The sequence below is a fragment of the Macrosteles quadrilineatus genome, unplaced genomic scaffold (assembly GCF_028750875.1).
Source record: "Macrosteles quadrilineatus isolate MER2022 unplaced genomic scaffold, UCM_ALF_1.0 Scaffold_2__2_contigs__length_208266976, whole genome shotgun sequence".
Taxonomy (NCBI): domain Eukaryota; kingdom Metazoa; phylum Arthropoda; class Insecta; order Hemiptera; family Cicadellidae; genus Macrosteles; species Macrosteles quadrilineatus.
In genome coordinates, this window is record NW_026542595.1 from 153,756,989 (window position 1) to 153,778,887 (window position 21,899).

The window sequence follows — 21,899 nt, forward strand, 5'->3', positions numbered from 1 at the left end:
ACTGTAACCACCGTTGACAGATTGGCACAGTCTGTGGCTACACTCGGGAAACAGCATTGGCCCAATGTGGTGAAAGCCGGCTTTTAGCAAACCACGTAGGCTGAAATTTACCTACTACTGTAGATCCTTAAACAAGTTCATCATACATTTTCCTTATTTTATGCTTAGTTATTTAGCTTTTTGGACACATGATCGATTTTTGCTTTGGAGGGCAGTAGTATTTTGTGACTAAACACTAACTGATTTGAGGAAAGAGTGAACCTTACTTTTTTATGGATATGCAGAAATAGAAACAGTTTATTTCCCATCGAAGTCTGTGATGCTATTTTTCAGAATATGTTAACTATTAAGCTACGAAATTCCAAAAATTTTGTTTGCGAGATCAGATAAACCATTCTTAGTTCTTACGTTATTTGCGATATGCATATTTGATGGATATTATTCTTAGTAAATGATCCTTAAGGCTCATAAGCTAAAAAGCTCATCGCTTAAGGTAGTAAAAAAGTCGCGTGTGTTTCCTACAGTATTTTGTATACCTATCTAACTTATCCGTGATGCAATCATTCCCTAACGTAGTTTACCGTAAAATAAAAATCTTTGATGTTAAAATTCTTAAATGAAATACTTAAACTGTTTCGGATTGAAAAAAAACCTATTTTCACTTTATTCAAACTTATGGATCATTTCATAAAACTGTATTGACCTTGGCTGAATGTTGGCGTTCTTATCGTGTAGTAATATAAAGCAAGTGTACAAAAAATACTTTCTTAACTTGTTCGCTGGATGCAGTATTTTTGCTCTAAAGAAAATCAAGTAAGCCAGTAAGACACACTGGAGAGCCACAAAAGTTGGCACTTTAAGTGGATTGGACAAAGAGGATAAACGGTCTGTTTGTACGGCTTCTTTCGCTTCGACTTTGCCAACGCGTATAGTTTAGAATCAGTAGCACCCGTAGCACACAAAGGTCAAAATCTCCCATAGCAAACCTGCAGATGAAGGGAATTTACATGTGTCTAATTATATACAAAAGTATTTCCATAAATAAGTCATGTTTATTTCCTATTTGTCATTAGATTCAACGAGTAATAAGGTTTTGCTGCTAAGGGAAACATAAACTTTTTTTATAAAATGTTAATGTTAATAGTAACGTTCACGAATGTAAACTACTTCGGGAAGCGAGCTTGTCTCGTGGTAGGGTGGCGTACTTCAGTCCCTGGGGTCCCGAGTTTAAATCTCACCAAATGACCAATGCATTGTTTATGTAAGTGATTAAGCTGCAACTCTAGGTCCAGCCAGAAGTAATGTGAACAAATCATCCCAAGCTAGGGCCTAGCATACTTTCGCCAATATATAGACACTACTTCGGCAGAACGTTTCAACAAATGTCTTCAAATTGAATCCACATGTTAGTATAATGTCTAAATACAATTCCTTTTAAGGTTTTTGGACTTAGAAAATAGAAACTGTATTCATACTTTTTAAGGAAAATATCGAGGATTAAACTTTATAGCCAGACACACACCAGCCAATGTCTTTTTTAGATTGTACCATATTGTACAATATTTTAACATCTCAAATCCAGTGAGACATCTAATGGCAAGGCAAGGTCGGCTTCAGCCAACCAGAATTCAGCATTCGTCAGAATGTTGTAGAAGCTGATCTTCCGCTTATATAAGCCCGGTGACCACGTGTTTCGGTCTTAGTTCGTTGCTGTTTCAACTGTAATTAGTTTAAATCTTGCAGTGGCGTTTTTTACCTTAGTGAGTAAAATTATTTTTACCATATTTAGACTTATTAATCTAATAACCAATTAATCTTGCCTTTCCAACAAATGCAATCATAAAAAATTATGAAAACCTTTTGTAATAAAAAATAATATAACCTTAGAACTTGTCCCAAAAATAAAAGTTCAATTCTGTTTAATTCTGTATGGTACATAAATTTGGCTTGAAAAATATGCTATTTATTTATATAAATGTAGAATAATAAATTAATTGTTCGTTTTCAGGGTTTTTGTTGACCAGTCACTTTTCTGTGTATTCTCAATATTGTTTCATACATTTCTTTTGCTGTTTCACATGGCATGAGATGGACTTTGACTTTGTTATCAACTGTTCTCAATATTACTTTTGTCTTCCATTTCTCAATTGTGTCTGTATCACGTCCATATTCAGCCAAAAGTTCTGTTCCATCCACTATGTCCATTAATTTCTTCGCAGTGAATAATATTCTTACCTTAAAAAAGCCACATAGGAAATGTGCTAGAGTATTTCAGTTGTTGTATGCACACTATTTCATCACTAACTGATGCCAATTTATCTGTATTACTGTTTTCTTTTCACATACAAGTAAATATATTTAGTTATTGTTACAAGTTTTTTCTGGGACTGGGATTCTACTCAGGAAACAAACAAACCCCTCGACAATCTCATTGCAAGATTGACTCTAGAAGAGGATAAAGTAAAAATGGCAAGTAAAGAAGGTGAAAACGTCTCTTTTTAAGTGAAAGCAAATTATGGAGGTAAGAAGAAAGTAACATGTTTTTCGTGTGGTATAACAGGACATCTTAAAGCAAACTGTCCAAAGAGATGGTGCTCAATATGTAAGAAAAACAATCATGATGAAGACAACTGTAGATTTAAAGTCTGTTGAGTTTGTAAAAAAGCAAACCATAGAGATGAGAATTTTTTTAGGAATAAAGGTAAGCCTAAAAAAATAATTCAGACTAATAAAAGTCACAAAAACGCTAAAATAGCTTTTTTGAGAAAAAGTGAAAAATGTCTAGTTAATAATAACGAGTTATGCCAATTCATTGTAGACAGTGGAGCAAGTTGTCATATGGTAAGTCAAAGTGAATATTTTAAAGAAATTGGACAATGTTTGGAGAAAATAAATACGGCAAAAAAAGGTCAAAGTACGTCTGTGACAGGGGTTGGTTCAATTGAATATGATGAATGTTTTTTTAAAAGATGTGTATTGTGTTCCTGATCTGTCTAAGAATCTTATGTCTGTAAACAAAATCACAGAAAACAATGGTTCAGTATATTTTGACGATAAAAAGGTATACATTTAAAATGAAAGAAAATTAGTTTCCAGAAAACTGTGTTGTGATTGAGGGTGATAAAGCTAAGAACGGAATGTATATAGTAAATCTAGTACAAAATGAGTCTGTTATGATGTTAGAACAAGATTATAATAATTAAGAAACTTACTTGGCATAAAAAAATTGGGTCATCTGAATCATAAGCAATGGCAAGAACTTCCTAAAATGTTTGAAGGTATACATTTTGGAAAACAGGAGAGTAAAACTATTTTGGACTGTTCAATGTGTGCTAATGCTAAACAGGTAAGATTGTCTTTCAAAACTGCGAGACAAAAAGCTGAAAGACCATAACAAATAATACATAGTGATCTTTGTGGTCCGATTGATCATCCTACATACGACGGTAAGAATTATTTTTTGACATTGCTTGATGACGTATTTGGAAATGAGGAGGTAATAAACCGAAGTATATTCTATTTGTGTGAAGAATTTTTTATTTAATGAATCCTGCAGAAGAATATTTTATTTGATTTAATCAATACAAATTTTAAGTTGTATTGCAAAGTATGAACAAGCTGTACAAGATGATTCCATAAAACACAGCAAATGACTAAATTCATAAACATACTATATAGGTGAAATAATGCGTCTTTGAACATATAGCTTGCATTGTTGTAATAGCAAAGTCAGCCGATGGTTAACAACTGTAACAACAGATGACGTAACTGCAGGTACTGTAACAGTTGTGGTGAGGGTGACCTTAGCGATTCCTCCACCACTAGACCGCAACCAAACGCTATTTGTTTTGCGATTTATACTTTTGTTCTACTTTTAGAAGTCATAACAGAAAATATACAACCATACAACTTTATTAATACCTCAAAAGCTATATGATTTCTTATTTGAAAAGTTGTATTGCGTACAACCTTTCTACTCTATTTGTTTTATTATATATTTTGTGGCTAAGAACATACAAGATACTATTTTAATCTATGTACACTTACTAGATTTACTAGAATATACTGTAGTCCAGTAGCTCATTTCTCATTATAATAAGATGTTTCATAATTTTATATATTACATTTTCATTTCAATGATAGGCCTACTTATGTTGCAATTTATTGCATTTTCCGCAAGAATTTTATCTTAGCCTAGAGTCAGTCTTGTACGAGTCTGTTTAAAAAATGTTGTGTATAGTGTTTTCACAAGGACTTGATATTTCACAGGGAATGGATATTTTTTTTAAAAATCTTTGTTTTCAGAATAAAATATTAATCTATCTTTTATTATTACAGAGGCCTTTTAAATTTACTATACCTCAAAATCGAATGTTTCAAAATGTAACTGTAACTTTATTAACCCGAGTACTTGTTAACTCGTTTCATGATTTTTAAAAACGAAAATAAATTTGTTCATACCACGTTTCTGGCTATACTATAGTAGTTCAACAAACGTGAGGTGTTTTCTTTGATTAGCGTTTGTCCGGGTGTTGTCAAGTTTGATTGAAATATTGTTTACATTAACATAATAACATAAGCAACATGCATGGACCATACACTGAGAAGTTTACACTGCATTTTAAAATTAAGGTAATGCAATTTTGTTGAAACACTAAACAAGGTTTAATACAAGCTTCTGTCACTGCGTCACAACTTTGTGTTTCGTCTCTCCCTCCCCCCTTCAATTCCTCCCTCTCCCCCCCTCAATTTCTCTCTCTTTCAAGTGTGTTTGTCTCATCCCTCCATGTACATAGTTAACATCAGCCTTTCATGTTTGTAGAGTGTAAAAGTGGCAAAGTGACTATGGTAATGGTGATTATAAACTGCGATTTTTTAGTAGACAGCAATCAGTTTTAGTGTGTCTATACTTCTTTTCGTATATAGAATAATTGGAAAGTATACAGTATTTTATATTAAATAGGTAGTAGGAAACGAATCGTAGTTGTATTGTAGCTTATTCCAGACCAGTATAGGCTTTTTCCATACTGGAGTTGCACAACAAGCGTTTTGGAATTGAATAGTTAATGAGTTTTCAACGTATCTTTTTAAAATTTAGGTTTTCACTAAACCCTAAAAGCTTCATACACAAAATAGTAACAAAGCTTATAAGAAACGGTGCAGGAAACAGTTTATTTGTTTGATGAGCTAAAATTCTTACTTGAAGCTTCTTCGGTATGTAAATAGGCCTGAACATTTTTTTCATAACTAACTGTCATCGTTATACTAAGTATCGTTATTTTACTCTGTTTTAAAAATAAAATAATGAATAGGAATTTTTTTAATAATGAAAATCCTGTTGAAATGTTTTTTATAAATAGTTTTACAATGATTAAAATTTTTTTCCAATGTACTAAACTTATTATAGGCAATACGCCTACTGAAAGTTCACTGTCCTGTTAATTGAATGAATAAATTTATGTTTTTTTATTTTTTTTTTATTACGATGATGATTGTTGCCAATGTCTAAAAATCCAATCCAACCCTTCAAAAAAGGTTTTACAGGAGTATTCCTATTTAAATTTATTTTGGAAACTTAACATAAGTTTATGGATTGATTGGTCGCTATGTTGGTTTTGCGAAAACCTAACAATGAAAACGAAAACAAAATAGTAAAATGTTTAGCCATCTATTCAACATATCATACTTGCACATGGGAAAACAGTACAAAAGAAAATAACAATAAATAGTCTCTAATGAATCAATAAATAAATGAATAAATCGATATAATACCATTACGCATATTAGAATAAACGAGTTACAGCAGTAAAATTCAATAATTTAGTGACAAATTACGCGTAAAAGTTATCCATTTAATGAATTAAATAATAAATAACAGATTTGTGGTTGAATTTTTTCAAAGGCATTGATTAAACAGCTTGCTCCACTCAAGACTCCATACAGGCAACTGTACAGCTTGTTTTGGTTTCTAGTATACGTTCCAACCCAGGCTTAACTTGATTGATTTTTCTTTTTTAAAGAGGACAGTCCAAGCCTTTTTTAATTTAAATTTCTATATACAAATCCTGTTAGTAAAGCGTCATTATTCAACACCCGAGTAATGGGGAAAAATTACACCTACACCGTTGTGGAAAAAAAATTTAAAAGGATGTAAAATACTGAAAAGAATATAGATGCGTTGAATATAGAATATAGGATACAGAAGCGTAATACAATATTCCAATTAAATACTTATAGGACTCATTACTCCAAGGTCTCTCCTAATTTCTTAAATGTTTTTCATTTCGTTCAACGTAATTAGAAAACCACTTTACCTCACAGAATACTTTTGAGGTAAACGGAATGACCCAACATTTTTTTAAACTATTTTCAGATTCTTGTGAAGAGACTATGCATTGAGTATTAAGCTACGTAGTTTACCAGTTTAGTTAATTTAATTACTCGAGTTAAAAAAATTGATAGATACAATATTAATTCCATACATTATATAATATGATTTGTATAGTTGTTTGTATTTTTTTTTAATCTTATGACTATTGCTGATATGATGAATAATGAAAATAATTTTTCCACGAGTATATATTAATGTAAGTCAAACTAGTGTCCTTCTAACTAAAAAAATAAACATTTACAATGATTTTACCAGTGTTCCTGGGATGTATTTTGATGGAGTCTTCTGAACAAAAGGTCAGCAAAATTATTCAGCGTATTCCTTACACTATTAGTGTTACAAACAAACTAGGCCTACCAGTTTCCACCAAAAAAATAATTTAAAACTTACCGGGGTATTTTTAGTATTCAAAACTAATGTCTATTTCAGATTTTGGACCAAATATGAGGGAATTGGATATTGGATTTATGGTTTAGCCATGTTATAGTTAAATGTTTAAATTTAAACGCGCATTTCAACTCTCACAACCAATCAATCGATAACTGCTGCTTCGTAATTATATAAATGGCTAATTCCAGTTAACGAGATTTATCGTTTAATCCCATTGATACTTAATACCCGCTTGATTAACGAAACAGTAAGTAATCAGATTAAAATTAAAAGTTTCAAGTATAGTAAAACAATTAATGTAATTAGATTTTGGTTACCAGAATAAATTACAAATTAAACTAAGTTTGGTGTTTTTAAGTGAGTAGAGTCCTACTTGAGGAGGAGTATTAAAGATACACGGTTGATGTATCATGGCTTTGCCCCACTTTAAGTAGCTCCGACCTTTAAGTAGCTTTTATATCGTTGTTGGTGGGTGGTAAAAAATAATATTGTTTGGTTGACTTGCACAAAAATATATTCAAAAAAATTTACAATCTGAGGTTCTAGTTTTATATTACGTATAAAAACAAAATTTATAACACTGCCGATCTTTGGGTAATTTAAAATGGTTGCTTACAACAAAACTTCCAAGGGTTTGAAAATACTTTAATACTTTTAATTGAAATGGCGACCATACGAAGGTGGGCATTTTAAACCAATTAATACTCATGGGAAGCATGCCTAGTGACGATAACAACTACCTATTGATTACCAGATGAAGATTACAAGGAACGCAATGTTTAAATATTTTTGTTCATATTCTATTACAGTATTTACTTTTACTGTCACACTGCTGAAATGAACACATATGAAATTAAACTGTAAATTGGGTTTCTTAAGAACAGCAGTAGTGCAGGGTTACTGATTTCTGCAGTGGCTTTAAAGATTCATAGTAATTTCATCTGTGTTCTCACTAAGTATAAAAGTACAAGTAAAGTAACAATATTGCATAAATTCATGTACCTTAAACTATAGATATAAAGTTCACGAATGCGATATATTTTTGAGATTTTATGTGTCTGCTAAAATGATATAGAATTGTATTTTATTAGCTAAAAGAATGTCGCAATGTGAAAATAAAGTAGAAATCTGAAAAATGAGTTGACCTCTGGCTGTTATTTCCCTCAATAACTTTTTTTTGACTCTACGAATAAATAAGGGGATGTAAAATGAGTTTATATACTGTTTTCCATCATAAAAAAAAACCTAGGTTATGGTGAAATGCTGCCTTGATATCCAAAGGCTACGGATCGATAGATCTTGCCCTTGAATGAGAACCTCTTCGAGTATTTCCACAAACTTTAGAACCAAATTTGTCACTTAGTCCACATATTTCGATGAGATCTTGACACTTCCTCGATTGCCTAGTTTAGAAGCATACAATATATCATATTTGCCTTATCTTCCAAAGCCAGAGTATTTAATTCTGCAAGAAAATTGTTTTCCTTGTTTGATTGATATTCCTATTAAAAAAAAAAACTTCAAAATCTGTACGACTGATGTTGGTAGGTATTTGGGTGGTTCTCAAAAATAGATTAAGAAAGAATAATCTCGCCAAGTAATGTACGGTAAAGCACGCTAAAGAAAAAAAACCTTCCAAAATTAGGGAATTGAATACTGTAGTAAATTTTCTATGAATAAGTTACCATAGTACAGTTGTAATAGAGTATTGACTAATTATCAGTATTCATAATTCAACTTTATTATTATGAATGTTACAAAATGCATTTTATCAATCTATGGCATTTTCGCCCAAGCTACTTCTGCAATAACATCTAAAAAAGTCTATGTAATCTATGAAAATAATAGTCAATAAAAGTTAATCATAGTGGATAAGAATGAGCATGGCGTGCTATATATAAATGGACTGTTATTCTTAATAGTGCATGACTTGTTATTCACCTTTTTTGTCCTAGGACGCTAGGCACAAGCCCGGGATTGTTTTTACACATTACTTCAGGCTAGACCTAGGGTTTTCGGCATTATCACTTAGATAGAATCCATTTATTAGGTGGGATTTGAACCTGGGACCTCAGGGACCCGCGCTCTAACCAATAGACCAGCTTGCTACCTAGATTCTATTTACCTTGGCACGTACATGTATTATTTTTTCCAGTTTCAATCCTTCAATTTTGTAAGTAAAGCAGAAAAACGATAACTTTATGAAACGGATTGAAGCAAAGTGATAAAATGAAAAACAAAACGTTTTTGCAGGATATATGATAGCATTCCATTGAATTATGTAAAATTTCAGACCCATTTAATGTTTCATTAGGTTTTAAAGTCGATTTAGGAACACAAACGATTACATTTCATTTAAAACAATAGTTGAAAGTTGGGATTAGATTCATCCGACATCTAAACTTAAGAAATATTAAATAAATTAGTTGATATTTATGTTACTCAAATTTTACTTGGCCCCGACCAGTAATATCCTAAACATAAAATATAGTTATGAATTCAGTTTCAAATCATCAAAAATCAACTTTAAGCAGGTTCAACCGGCAAACCTTTGATTACTAGTAGAGGTGAGCACTACGTCTACTTGGCTACCACGTTGATGCTTGAGCGTGACAGATTGCGTGTAATAATTGTAAATATTTTTAGTCCTTACCGTATTTGCACCAGAAGATGGTGTAGTTTCCGAAACGGTCCTGGTGCAGTATCACCCCTTTTTCTAAGATGGTAAGGACTAAATAATTATTAAATACCCACAGTGCATTTTATCGAAAAAAGCATACACAGTTATACTGTATTGTGATAAGAACCTAAAACGATTAAAAGTAATACCTAAAAGTGCGATATACCTAAAAGTATATATTGACCAATTGTGTCACCTAATAAAGTGAAATATTAGTTTTTTCTGTAATATTAACATTTGTGAATCGGTTACGTCAAGTAATTAAAACTATTACCTATATTGAAAACCCTTTAACTTATGTGAAACAATATTTCACGAGAAACGTGGTCAATATTTTGTTATTAAAATCTCAATTCACAATAATAATTTAGACTTACAATTCAAGTGTGCTGACACAACACTAAACACCCGAGGCAACACTCACAACACTCCGACACAGGGTGTTTCCCCCCCAGCGGCTCGCGACACAATGAACCTTCTCCCTCCCGCCACCGCGCATGTGCACTCGCCCTCACCTTATCAGTTATCTCGCCCTCCAACCCTTACAGGTTTTATTAAGTACTATACTTTAGATACCATCTTTAAGCGGCACGTTCTGCATAATGGTGGCATTTTATGTATTTCCGAGCCAACTTTGTTTTCCCGATAAACCGGTTTATTTTGTTGTTTACGTTTCTAAATTGTAACAGCGTTCGTGTGAAAGTGATATTGAAAGGGTTGAATTGGAATGATTGTGGGTGTTTGATGCTAAGGGAAAATAAGTGAACATTTTTTATAGTCTATTGTTTTTATTTGAATTAGTTTAATTAATCCTTACAGACAAGTTATCTATGTAGATAGGTATTTGGGCAAATGAATAATAACTAATACACTTTGGGTCCTATTCAAAACTAGAGATGTAATATGTTATTAAGGTTCTAAAAAGATATACAATGTTTGGAAGGGATGATTTTAATTTTTAAAATCCCTATAATTTATCAGAAAAATTGTCTCATATAAGATTTTTTTGAAAATAACAGAGATGAGTATCAAATTGTAGACATTACAGGATTTAAATAACATGAACATCCCTTATTGTTCTAGGCCGGTTCATGTGTACCTAGATTTTCGTTATAATTTATTCCTCCGGGAAATGTTTAGCTAATTCAAATTACGGTTAGTTATAAAGTTTCGCAATATTTATACGAAAATAAAAACAAGAGAATATGATTTATAATAAAATATTACTCCATAGATTCGCCTACTAGTTTATCTTTACTGAAAATGCAAATTGTAGGACGTAAAATTTAAAATATCCATTCACAACTGCCTATATAAACAAAAATATTAGAATGATCAGTAACCAACATTCTCAGACTTAAATGTTTTGTAATATTAAGATACTTAATTTTACCTCCATACTACTAAGATTTTACTTTACTCAGGATAACTAAAACAACTGTAAAATTACAACATTTTCCTAAATTTTTTTTTAATATATAAACATTAATAATGTGAAATATTGTGAAATATTAAATTTATTTCTATCCCAACAATTTTACATTTGGCAAAAAATTATATTTGCAACATTTCCCCAAAGGTTTATTGGTTTTGACACGATTGATGAACCTACAGGAAAGGCAATTACTGGGAATGACTCGCCACAAATCACCCCACTGATCGGAGAGACAAGATAACTTTACGGTCGAATAAATGGTTAAAATGATAGCGAGCTTTCCCTCAAAGTAGGTACCTCGTTCAGGAGTGAAATAGTATCTCAACACAAAAAAAATATAGTTTTTTCCACATTTAAAGTAATATGAAGTTTAATTTATAGTTTAGTAACTTGTTTCCCCTATATCTATAATTATGTGTTCATTGAATTTAACTATGCAATAAATTTAATTAACTGTTTTCAAGTATTAACTTTAAGACAAAAATCAGTTTTAAACACTTGGATATGAATTAAGACCCGATGAACCACGCATAACGCAGTCATTGGAGCGTGTAAACCACATAACTACTATAACAAGGCTTATCAGAGATTGTTTAACTCAGCAAGTTGCAGATGCTGTGCTTCATTTCACACTTAACTGAATAATGTAGTAGTTTAAGTGTTAGTAACACATCTTTAGTTTATACTTGGGCTTTAAATTTAAGGTTAGGTTTTATCATTTTAAATTTAATTTCCTTATCTTGAAAAGAACTATTTTCTTCATCGTTCTTTATTCGTCATAGTTTTCAATGGTAAGTTACATGTTAACGTAATAATTTATTTTTTCAACCTTAAAGTCTACCATTTTTTACCAAGGTTACAGTGAAAAATAAGTCATTAAAATTTTAATGATTTACATGAAATGTTGAAATGGATAGATATCGGTTTACTTAAAATAAGATACATTTACTGATCATTTAAGGTACTCTTAAACAAAGTTTACTAATATATTTCAATATTCCTAAAATACTACCTTGAAAGGAGTAAGTAATCTTAAGCATAAAATGTACTAATAAAATCCTGATTTTATTCGCTATTAAGCAAAACTCGTCTGAAAGTAATGCATTGAAATTATCTGTAAAGACAAAACTTTCCAAAGAGTCTTCAATGATGTATCAAAGTAACTGATGAATGTTCATTACTATTGGAGTAGACTGATTACCGAGGGGCGTAAATCTTACTTAGTTGCTACTATTTGGTGTAGGGTGGTGTTGGTGAAGAGAGGGCTGATGCATTGCTCCCTTGGCCCCATAGAAACTGTACTTGTAGGCTTAAGTGCTTTCACTACCTGATCACTTCTGCCTTCAATCATTAATCTACTAATCGATTCGGGGATTCTCGTAGAACTTATAGGTCTTCTTCGTAACTACGCCACACGTCAAAAGTCACTAGGAACGTCATTTCGAGATGAAGAAAGGAAAAACTAGTTGTGGAGTAAAACGTCAAATCATTTCAATAATATGGTACATTAGTGATTCTTTTACATCCTAAAACTATACAGTAGAACCCCGGTTAACCGAAAAAAGGGGAGAGAGTCGTTTCGAATAGCCAATTTTTCGGTTAACCCATCATATGCTAAAAATAGCCAATGTATCACCTCAGTGTGTAGGAAAAATGAATTTAAGAGAATGTCTAAATAATTCAGTGTTTTAATTCAGCTATAAAAATGTTACAATTGGATAAGACTACATTTTAAGACTTTTATAACCCCTCAAAAAATTTTAAATTGCGGATTTTTGGTAAAGCAGTACGCATAAGTCGGTAAAGCAGGATATTGATTTGGTTCTCGCTCTAATTTTTGCTTATGGATTTGACTACTCATGACGAAGTTTCAGTGCCACCTAAATCCTATTTATTGGACTTATATTTTTGCCAGATTAGCTACATATTCATGTTAGCATGGATTTCTCTTGCGTTGCTGCTGGATCTTTGAGTACATCGTACACAAACCTGCACCTGGTGGAACTAGAACTTTTTCACCCTGATGATGAGGACGGAGCTCATCATGTTGAAAACTTGCGCGTATGGATTAATATCAACCAAATGCTGAGTCAAAATGTGAATGAGTTCAGTGCTGCAAGAGCCATTAGCTTTGTTTAACATGCTTTCTTGAACGGCGCCCTCGCCTGGCAAGTGTTCTGCATATTTTTTTAATAAACCAGGGGCCAGGACTCTGCCCCGCGTGCTTTCAAAGTTCTGAGGCGAGAGTTTCAAGAGTAAATATCGATTTAGTCATAATGGTTATGTATCATGAATATCATATTAAAATTTATGTTTAATTGGTTTTCACGTAGGCCTATTAACATTAAAAAATTTAATTCACGTGTTTTAAACAGTTCATATAGTGCCATTCCGGCAAATACACCAATGAAAAAATGCATAGTTTTGAATTATTTATAGTGCTTGCTGTAAATTTGAAATTATTATGATTATGATACAGAAGCCTGTTAAGTCTGCCTGAAGTAGAGTGTTTGTTCTGAAACAAGAAATTATATATACAGACATAGTTAATGGGTTTAAATCGAGTCATGATATTACTTTTAAATTAGAAATAAACTAGAGCTCGCCCTGTAGTCGAAAACTCGACTTAAAGTATACGTATCGTGCAAATTTATCTTTTTTCACCCCGATGATGATGAGGACGGAGCTCATCATGCTGAAAACTTGCGCGTGCTGTGGTACACCCCTGCCACTCCGTGGAAATGCAGAGCTTTGGTTTTACACTGATTGCATACGCAGTATATAAGTTAAGAACAAACTTAAGGTCTCGTTTGAAAGCTTAACAGTTTATCTACCTTTCCCTGTTTTTATAATTTCTTAAAATTACTAAGGGAAGTATAAAAGACGTATCAAATTGCATGGAAATTGGTAATTTTCAAAGTAGAATTAGAGGTGCAAAAAAAATTTTTGTTTAATTTTTAAAACTAGAGAAAGGTAGATTCAAGTGTGCCCTGCAATAATAAGTGTAGTTAATTTTAATAACTCAATAAATAAAAGCATTACGAGTGTAAAACGAACCGTCTGTAACCCAAAATTTTGCTGCCGTTTGGTGGCGCTCGTAGCGGCCAGACAGCGTAACTCTTGCGGCGCGCCCCACCCCTGCCTTTCCGTTTCCCCTCCACTGGTGAGGACACACGTGGTTGAATTTAAGCTTTGACATTTCGATACAGCTGTGTTGGTGAATTGTTGGAAAACATGTTTATGTTATAACTAGCAACAGAGCCCGTTGTGGTTAAATACAACGGTTTTTAGTAAAATAATGGTTGTGAAATCCATACACCACTTTACTCACGAATATTAATGGTACAGATTAAGCACATAACATAAGAATCGCATACTTAACAAAAGGAACTCACTTTAAACACAAATGCTAATTGTTAACAACATTTAATTAAAGAACAATCAATTGAATAATAATAAATCAATAAGCTGTTAAATTATTAACACATGTTTTTTCCGAGTCGGGTTAAAGGTCTTCTAACCCGACCGATTTTCATGATTTTGGCTTTAAACTAAAGGCATGAACGCACCACAGATTTAGTCCTACCTAAAGCACAATCACGAATCAACAATATTTATAATCGTTTTAGTACTTATCTGCAATCAATGATACTTAACTCAAATGTTATTTAAGTTATTTAAGTTTTTTTATGTGTCTCGGACATAAAATACTTTAAAGGCTTTCACTTGAGATATTGATAGTTTTAATCAGTTAAGTTAAAGATATACTGTATCGCTCAATCAGAAAACATAAATTTAATTATATCTTGGATATGGAATTTAGTTTTAGATATATTTACTTAATTCTAATTACGTTATTCTATTTGTTTTGACCTAAGAACCTTCAGTGAAATACCAGCTTCCATTTGCATTATCGATTATTAAGATCGGATGTACCTAAAGCACACTGCTAAATCACGAACAACCCAAATTGTTTTAAAAATGGAGTTATTTATCATCGATTTATCTTGCTTGCAACCTCAACAGCAACTGTCATTAGACGGGTTTTACCTAGTACCCTAAATCTTTATAAAATCTAACTTTCATAATCATTTGCAAATCTACACGAATTAGGCTTTCCAATGACCTATTAATTAATAAAATTGGTTTAGTAGAACTGTATATTTATTTGTACAAAGTTGAACAACAAAATCTTTAGGTCAGTATTTTCTCACCATTATAAATTTGGAGGTTGCTTAACATTTTTTTCAAATAACTTTGAAATGGTGAGGAAATCAACTAGAGTGGAAGTTGATATTCTGAAAGAGAATAAAATTTCCTTCAAATTGATACTATATACTTCTTGGAAACACTCAAGAAAGGCAGCCAAAAGTCTCACTCAAATAAAAAGTGTGAAAAACGCCGTTTTCATTGTATTTCTTATGTGAAACTAGTTTTTTTAAAATTGTTCACCATAAATCATAACAAAAACAAACTTGCATAATGATTTGCAAATCTACACGCATTACGCTTTCCGACGACTCATTAATTAATAAAATCGGTCCAGCAGAACCCTAAATATAGTTGTACAAAGATTTTTAAAACTGAATTATATATAGAATAGATTTTATTTTGTAAGTTGTTACGATTCCACCAACATGCAAAAAGAAAGGACTCTACCTCTCTTCAAAACGGAAGAAGAATTACGGAAACAAACAATAAACACACAAACTTTCACATTTATAATATTTGTAAGATAATAATCGAGTCAAAAAAGTAGAAAAAGATCAACTATGAACGTACCACTACACGTATAATGGTTCTAATTCGGTAACGATTCGCTCAAAACTGAAACCAAATTCAAATCAAATCAAAATTTCAAAGTATGACTAACTAGGCCGAGAGCTTGCTACCTATATACACTACCATCCATCAGCTCCAGGACGATGGCGAGCGACAGCGACGGTAGTCCACTATGGAGCGGTGGAGCTGAATGATCAGCTGTTGCGAGACTGGGGTGAAACACCCCTCGCACCGTTGGACGCGGCCGCGAAGGCCGCACGATAGGGCTTTCTGCTATACTAACATCTAACATCCATCACCGACACACGTGCTGTCGTGATCAGTCTCAGTCTCATTCTGTTATAATATCCTAGATTGATGTTTCACTCGTTTGTATTGTAGGTTCTATTATCTAGAAAATACACGTGCATTTAGAATTTAGGGGTTATTGTACATATAGGGGCTATTGACCCTACAAGCCACTAGTGAAGGTAATGTAATGTGTGATTTTTTTTCTAGCTGTCACCGGATATGTTTACATTAAATGTGGTTTCTAACAACGCAACATAGAGGTTTCCATCTCAATCCAGTAAAAAATGGAAGCTGATTGAAATCTTTAGAAATCAAAAAGAACTTGCAATTTTATATTAAATTGGCTGCCATATTCTACCGTGTTAAGATAGAGACCTCTAGTTTGCGTAGTAAGTTTTCTTTTATTATGACCTTCAAAATGAGGGGTCACTCGACGGGGCTTATCTTTAAAATGTTTGAGTTTCCCCCAAAATCCCCCATTTTGGGTTTGAGAACCAAGTAGCTATTAGGCTTAAAAAGTACTTCATAACAGGCTAAAAGGTGTGTAGAGTTTTGTTTTCCAAGTGTGAGCTGTTACAAAATTTATTCTGGGGGTCTCCAGACTTGGAAAGCTGTAAGATAAATTTAACTACTGAGAATTTCAATTGGCTGCAATTTTTTACTGGATTGAGATAGAGACCTCTAGTTTGCATTGTTGATTTTTTTACCTGGACCTTTAAAATGAGGGGTCACTCGATGGGTCTTTCCATATAAAATTTTTGAGCTTCCTACAAAATCCCACATTTTGGGGATGTACACCAAGTGGCAATTATGCCCAAAAAGTACTTTATAATATGCCATAAAGGTGTGCCGAGTTTAGTTTTTCTAGTATGGGCCGTTAAAAAAATAACAGGGGGTCTCCACACTTTTTACTAACCCTGTATATGTATAACTACGGTATCGATTTATTACACAGTGTGTAAATAAGTATTGAAACAAATCTGTATTTGTAAAACAGAAATAGATATACATATTTTGTTTGTGGTAATAATTGTTAACAAAGGTTTTGCAATTTTTTACATCAAAAATATCTGTACATTAAATCTTAATTGTACATCGACATTTATTTATCCATTAACTTTCAAGGGAGGGTAAATAAAATTTGTGGTAAAATCAGCAAGCTTGAAACTTAAATGGAAGATATCAAGCTATAATATGTGAGATTTCATAGGTGCTGTAAGCACAATTAATAGTCAGTGGTCAGTGTGAGTAGCCAGCGGTTGCAGCGGCAGAGTTGAGCGCAGCGATAAGGCCGCGGCTCCACTTGCCGTAGATTGCCGCGCTGCAAATTGTAGCTGGTCAGTTGAGGAAATGGGAATGCAGCGATCAAACGAAGGTGGCTCCACTAGCGACAGTCTGCAGCGCGCTACATTTTACGGCGCGCCGTAGAATGTGGCGTCGCGCGGGAATGGAACTCGGACCATTTTCGCGCTACATTTTGCAGCCAACAGGTGGCTCCACTAGCTGTAGATTGTAGTGCCGCGCCAAGTCAGTGTACGTACAGCCGACAGGCATACGTGGACAAGACACACAAGCTACAATCAGTTTAGACTTTTTAGTGTCCTTAGTTTTTTTTTTTGATTGATTTGTAATCAATGGAGCCTGAACTGGACTGTGAAATTATTATATTATTAATTATTTAATTATTACATCGGGAGTGTGGGAATCTTGTTTTATAGAGGTTGTGTAGGGGTTTCCTACTTAATATTATAAAGTAAAACAGTAGTGATTGGAGAAACAAATACGTGAAAACATTCAATTTGTTTTTAAGTGCAGCAGTCGTACAATTGTTATAATTAGCCCTATAATAAAAAGCTCCTAATGGCTGTTTTAGATTATTTTTAATAGGTACAACAAAAACTCACGAAACTCATATTGATATTCACCTTACATTGGTTACTTAGAAATATTACTTCTGAGGGTGAAAGAGTGTAATAAAATTAAAAAAAAAAAATAGAAATAGAGATAAAATGACCATTATAGTAGAGTAATTCGACACACCCAGGATTGTTGAAGCGAGGGTTCACTGTATAAAATTAATTACTTAAAATTCAGTACACTAAAATTAACTTAATGTCACTGAAAGCCTTTCCTATACTCCAATTGCTTCTCTTAGTTTGGTATCCTTCTGAAAACGTGTTGATACTGATTCTATTAAGTAATCAAACGAGTTTTGGGACATTCGATAATATTCAAAAAACTTGTCTGAATACTTTCAATATGCAATGTGTGGAACATCCCTTCCCTTCGGACATTACGTTGCTTAATATTGGATGGGTCCACCATTTTCCTGCTGTGATCGGCGTCGTCTTGATAAAGTACACTGATAACGATAACAACACTACGAATGTTAATTTGCGGCATGATACAGGGCCACGTTTACCTCCGCGCTACACTTAACTGCTAGTGGAGCCACGGTGCATCTGAGGACGCTGCAGATTGTAGTTCGTACTCTGCTGCTAGTGGAGCCACCAACTGTAGCGTGAAGCGCGCTACAATTTGCAGCGCGACAATTTACGGCAAGTGGAGCCGCAGCCTAAGCGAGCATTTGTTGTTGTGTACCGTGGCTCCGTGGCTTCCTCGAGCCTCGAACCAGTACCAGTCCAACCGGCAACCACTAACTGATCCCCTCCACGGAGGCGGTGTCCCTTCCCCTCACGCGCCTGGCCGAGGAGCGCGCCAAGCGGCAGTCGGCCGAACTGTAATGCGATTTTGCCGCGAAGGTAGAGCGGACCCTTAAAATGCTGAGTCAAAATGTGCATGAGTTCAGTGCTGCAAGAGCCATTAGCTTTGTTTAACATTCTTTCTTGAACGGAGGTTTCGACGTCGTAGATTGGGGCATATGTGGGATGCTCTCCTTCTGACGGTTGTAAGGTGCCAATTGAGTGATAAATTGTTTCGTGTACCTTATACATATAAGACCCTCCACCGTTATGTTCTTCAATTTTAGCTCGAGTGCTGACCATTGCGAGCGCAGAGTTGTACGATCTAATGTTCTCTTTGTAGTTTCTGCTCAAATGATATTCTCCACTAAGTAGGCTCTGGATATAATAGCTTTCTCGGTATGGTGGTAGATTAATTTTTGTGGAATGGCCCAACATTAATCTTTTATTCTTACTACCATCAACCTGTTTTGTTTAAAGAGAATAAAAATGTCTTACCTCAAATGACATTGGGATATAATGACCACAAGGGTAACATAATTATATAAATATATACCCCGAGGGATGAAGCCTCCCGGGATTCATTCTTGTATCTACCTTTTTCTTTCTGCATCTGTAATTCACACAAATTTACTAAGGATGTATAAACATAAATACAAATTAAATAAATATATCAACGTATTACGTGATTTCCTTTTCCTTTATGGCAGCAGGAAAAATAATGGTATTTATGGCTGTAGTTGTTAACTCGCCGATAACCTCTACACTTGATCGTTGTCTTCTCCCTCCTTCATGGTTTTGTATATGTTGGATGGTTGGGTGCATATGTAGGTTTCCATTTACTTGAGTATCTGTCATTGTAATATGAATCGTGTTTGTATTTGTAGCCATGTTATTAATTTTTATATTATTTAAAATTTACTTTACGTGTACTTATTATTAAAATAAATTTAAAAACATGCCCTTTGAATGTGTTGCATGTTTATATCTGATTATTAAAATAACAATTCAATAACTACAATTAGTAATCAATTAATCTACTTAATTATATGTGAAAAATAACTGTTTCAAGTAAAGAAACTTCAACATTGGGTCGATCAAAATTGAAAATTAGTTAAATATGTACTATGTTTATTTTGTCAATTTTTTTCATTTTGTTCTTCCCACTCGAGTGTAATGTTTTGCCCGCGTACATCTTTACCAAGTACTGTAAAGCAATCTGTAAATATTTAAAAATTAATTACAAATAGTTAATGTAGATATTCACGTCAAAAGGTAATCTCGAACTTAAACTTGAACTGTATATGGTAATCAACTCCTTGAGAAACTATTTAAAACGCATTACCTATGCAAATTGGTTTAAGTAGTTAATTTAGTAATCCTGAATGAAAATTAAATTACTCCCCTTTTTTGGCTTATAATTTTGGTATGATATTTTTTGGTTTTGTATAAACGAAACCAAAACCTCTTCAAATTTTGAAATCCTAACTGATTAAAGAATTTAGATAGATGGATGAACTTAGATTAAACTGTAGATGAAGATAGATAAATAGAGAAAAAAACTAGATAATGTTTCTTAGTGGACTGTATTTCTTCAACTGAACAAAAGTAAACAAGATATAAAATAGTTAATATGAGAACAGCTGTTAGAAACAGTAAATTAGTTTTTTTTCTCATTTATCTATATTTATCTATCTTTCAAACTAAGTTTATCGATCGATCTAAATTCTTTAAACATTTGCTCCTTTTTTTACTGTTTTCAACTCTTATTTATTGCAAAGTTAATGGTAAACTATTATATGTTTGGACAGTTAAAAGTTTTGTTTGAGAAGATTCAAAAGAATTTCCATCCTGTATAGATCTGTCAACTACAAACTGAGGTACGGCTAATGTTAGTAAGCTGTGTTCGTGAGTTTCTTTGAAGAGAGACTTCAATCGCCATAACCACTTGACACAGTAAAACGGCAATCCAAAAATATTCTTAAAACCAGTCACAAGCTTGCACCAGCCGGACGTGACAAGGAAGTAAGCGTCGACGTTCTCTTCACCGAACTGTTCTGCGATGTAGATACCGAGTGATCCGTAGTTATCGTAGATGTTCCTCTTAGTGAGGTCGCTCAGAATAGAATGCGCTCTGTTCACATCTTTGAACTTCTCGGCAGCTTCTGGTTTGTCGGGTTCTTGTCTGGATGGTATTTGAGAACTAGTTTCCTATAGGTCTTCTTGATATCATCAGCAGTGGCGGTCTTTGGTAAACCAAGGGTAAGGTAAAGGGAATCTCCCGAAGTGGATAATTTTCTTTTCTCCATTTTCCTAGGTTTTTCCAAAAATGTCTTCTACACTTACAAATAAACTAGATAATTGTATAAATACTAATAGTCCAGTCAAGGAATGAGGTGTAGAGTGCGTGAGCAGGTAACTAAGCGATTCCTTCAGAAACTTGTTCAGGGGGCTTAGGGTGTTAACATACCAAAAGTCCTGACTCCTAGGTGGTGAGCCAGGGGGTGGAGGGGGGAAAAAGGGGGGGGAAAAGGTACGCATTTTGGGTTTTTTGATTATATCTCGAAAACTATCAACTTTTTGTATACTATAGTAAATTATAAAATTGAAGAAGATTAAATTTTCTACAAGAAAAGTATATAATGTGTTAATTTTGGTTCAACAGATTACGAGTTATAACTTATTTAATTGATATCTTATTAAAATACTCCTTCCATAAGAAATACATGTAAATTAGTATGCGAAATGGGACAAATCCTATCCGCCCAAAGGAAATATAACTGATATTCTGGAAATATTGACAAAATTTCCAGTAACTTGACACTTTAATCATGAAATTTTGTCAAAAATTAAAGCGAGGGTGAGCGTTTAAAAATGGGATGATTTAAGTTCTTTTTATATTTCCAATAAAAAAAAAACCAAAACTCGAAATTTTGTTACCTCGCCCTCGCCTTAACTTTGGATCAATTTTAATGATTAAAGTGTCAAATTACTGGAAATTTTGTCAAGATTTCCAGAATATCATTTATATTTCCTTTGGGCGGATAGGATTCGCCCCATTTTGCATACTAATTTACATTTATTTCTTATGGAAGGAGTATTTTAATAAGATATCAATTAAATAAGCTATAACTCGTAATCTGTTGAACCAAAATAAACACATTATATACTTTTCTTGTAGAAAATTTAATCTTCTTCAATTTTATAATTTACTATAGTATACAAAAA

The 21,899-nt window shown here is 33.2% G+C and overlaps 2 protein-coding genes across 2 annotated transcripts in view; both read right to left on the reverse strand.

The window, feature by feature from the left end:
- Window positions 1-9,925, reverse strand: part of LOC128986204 (uncharacterized) — a 39,933-nt gene extending 30,008 nt beyond the window's left edge. Inside the window, exon 1 of the mRNA XM_054406416.1 lies at window positions 9,839-9,925. The gene's annotated coding sequence lies outside the window, so the exon portion shown is untranslated. The remainder of the gene's footprint in view (window positions 1-9,838) is intronic.
- A 7,283-nt stretch (window positions 9,926-17,208) lies between these two features.
- On the reverse strand, window positions 17,209-20,980 carry LOC128985044 (dnaJ homolog subfamily C member 5 homolog). Its single transcript, XM_054404419.1, is given in 4 exon segments — window positions 17,209-17,290; window positions 18,571-18,752; window positions 20,667-20,848; window positions 20,851-20,980. Coding segments are annotated over 4 exon segments (576 nt in total).
- Window positions 20,981-21,899: the final 919 nt, after the last annotated feature.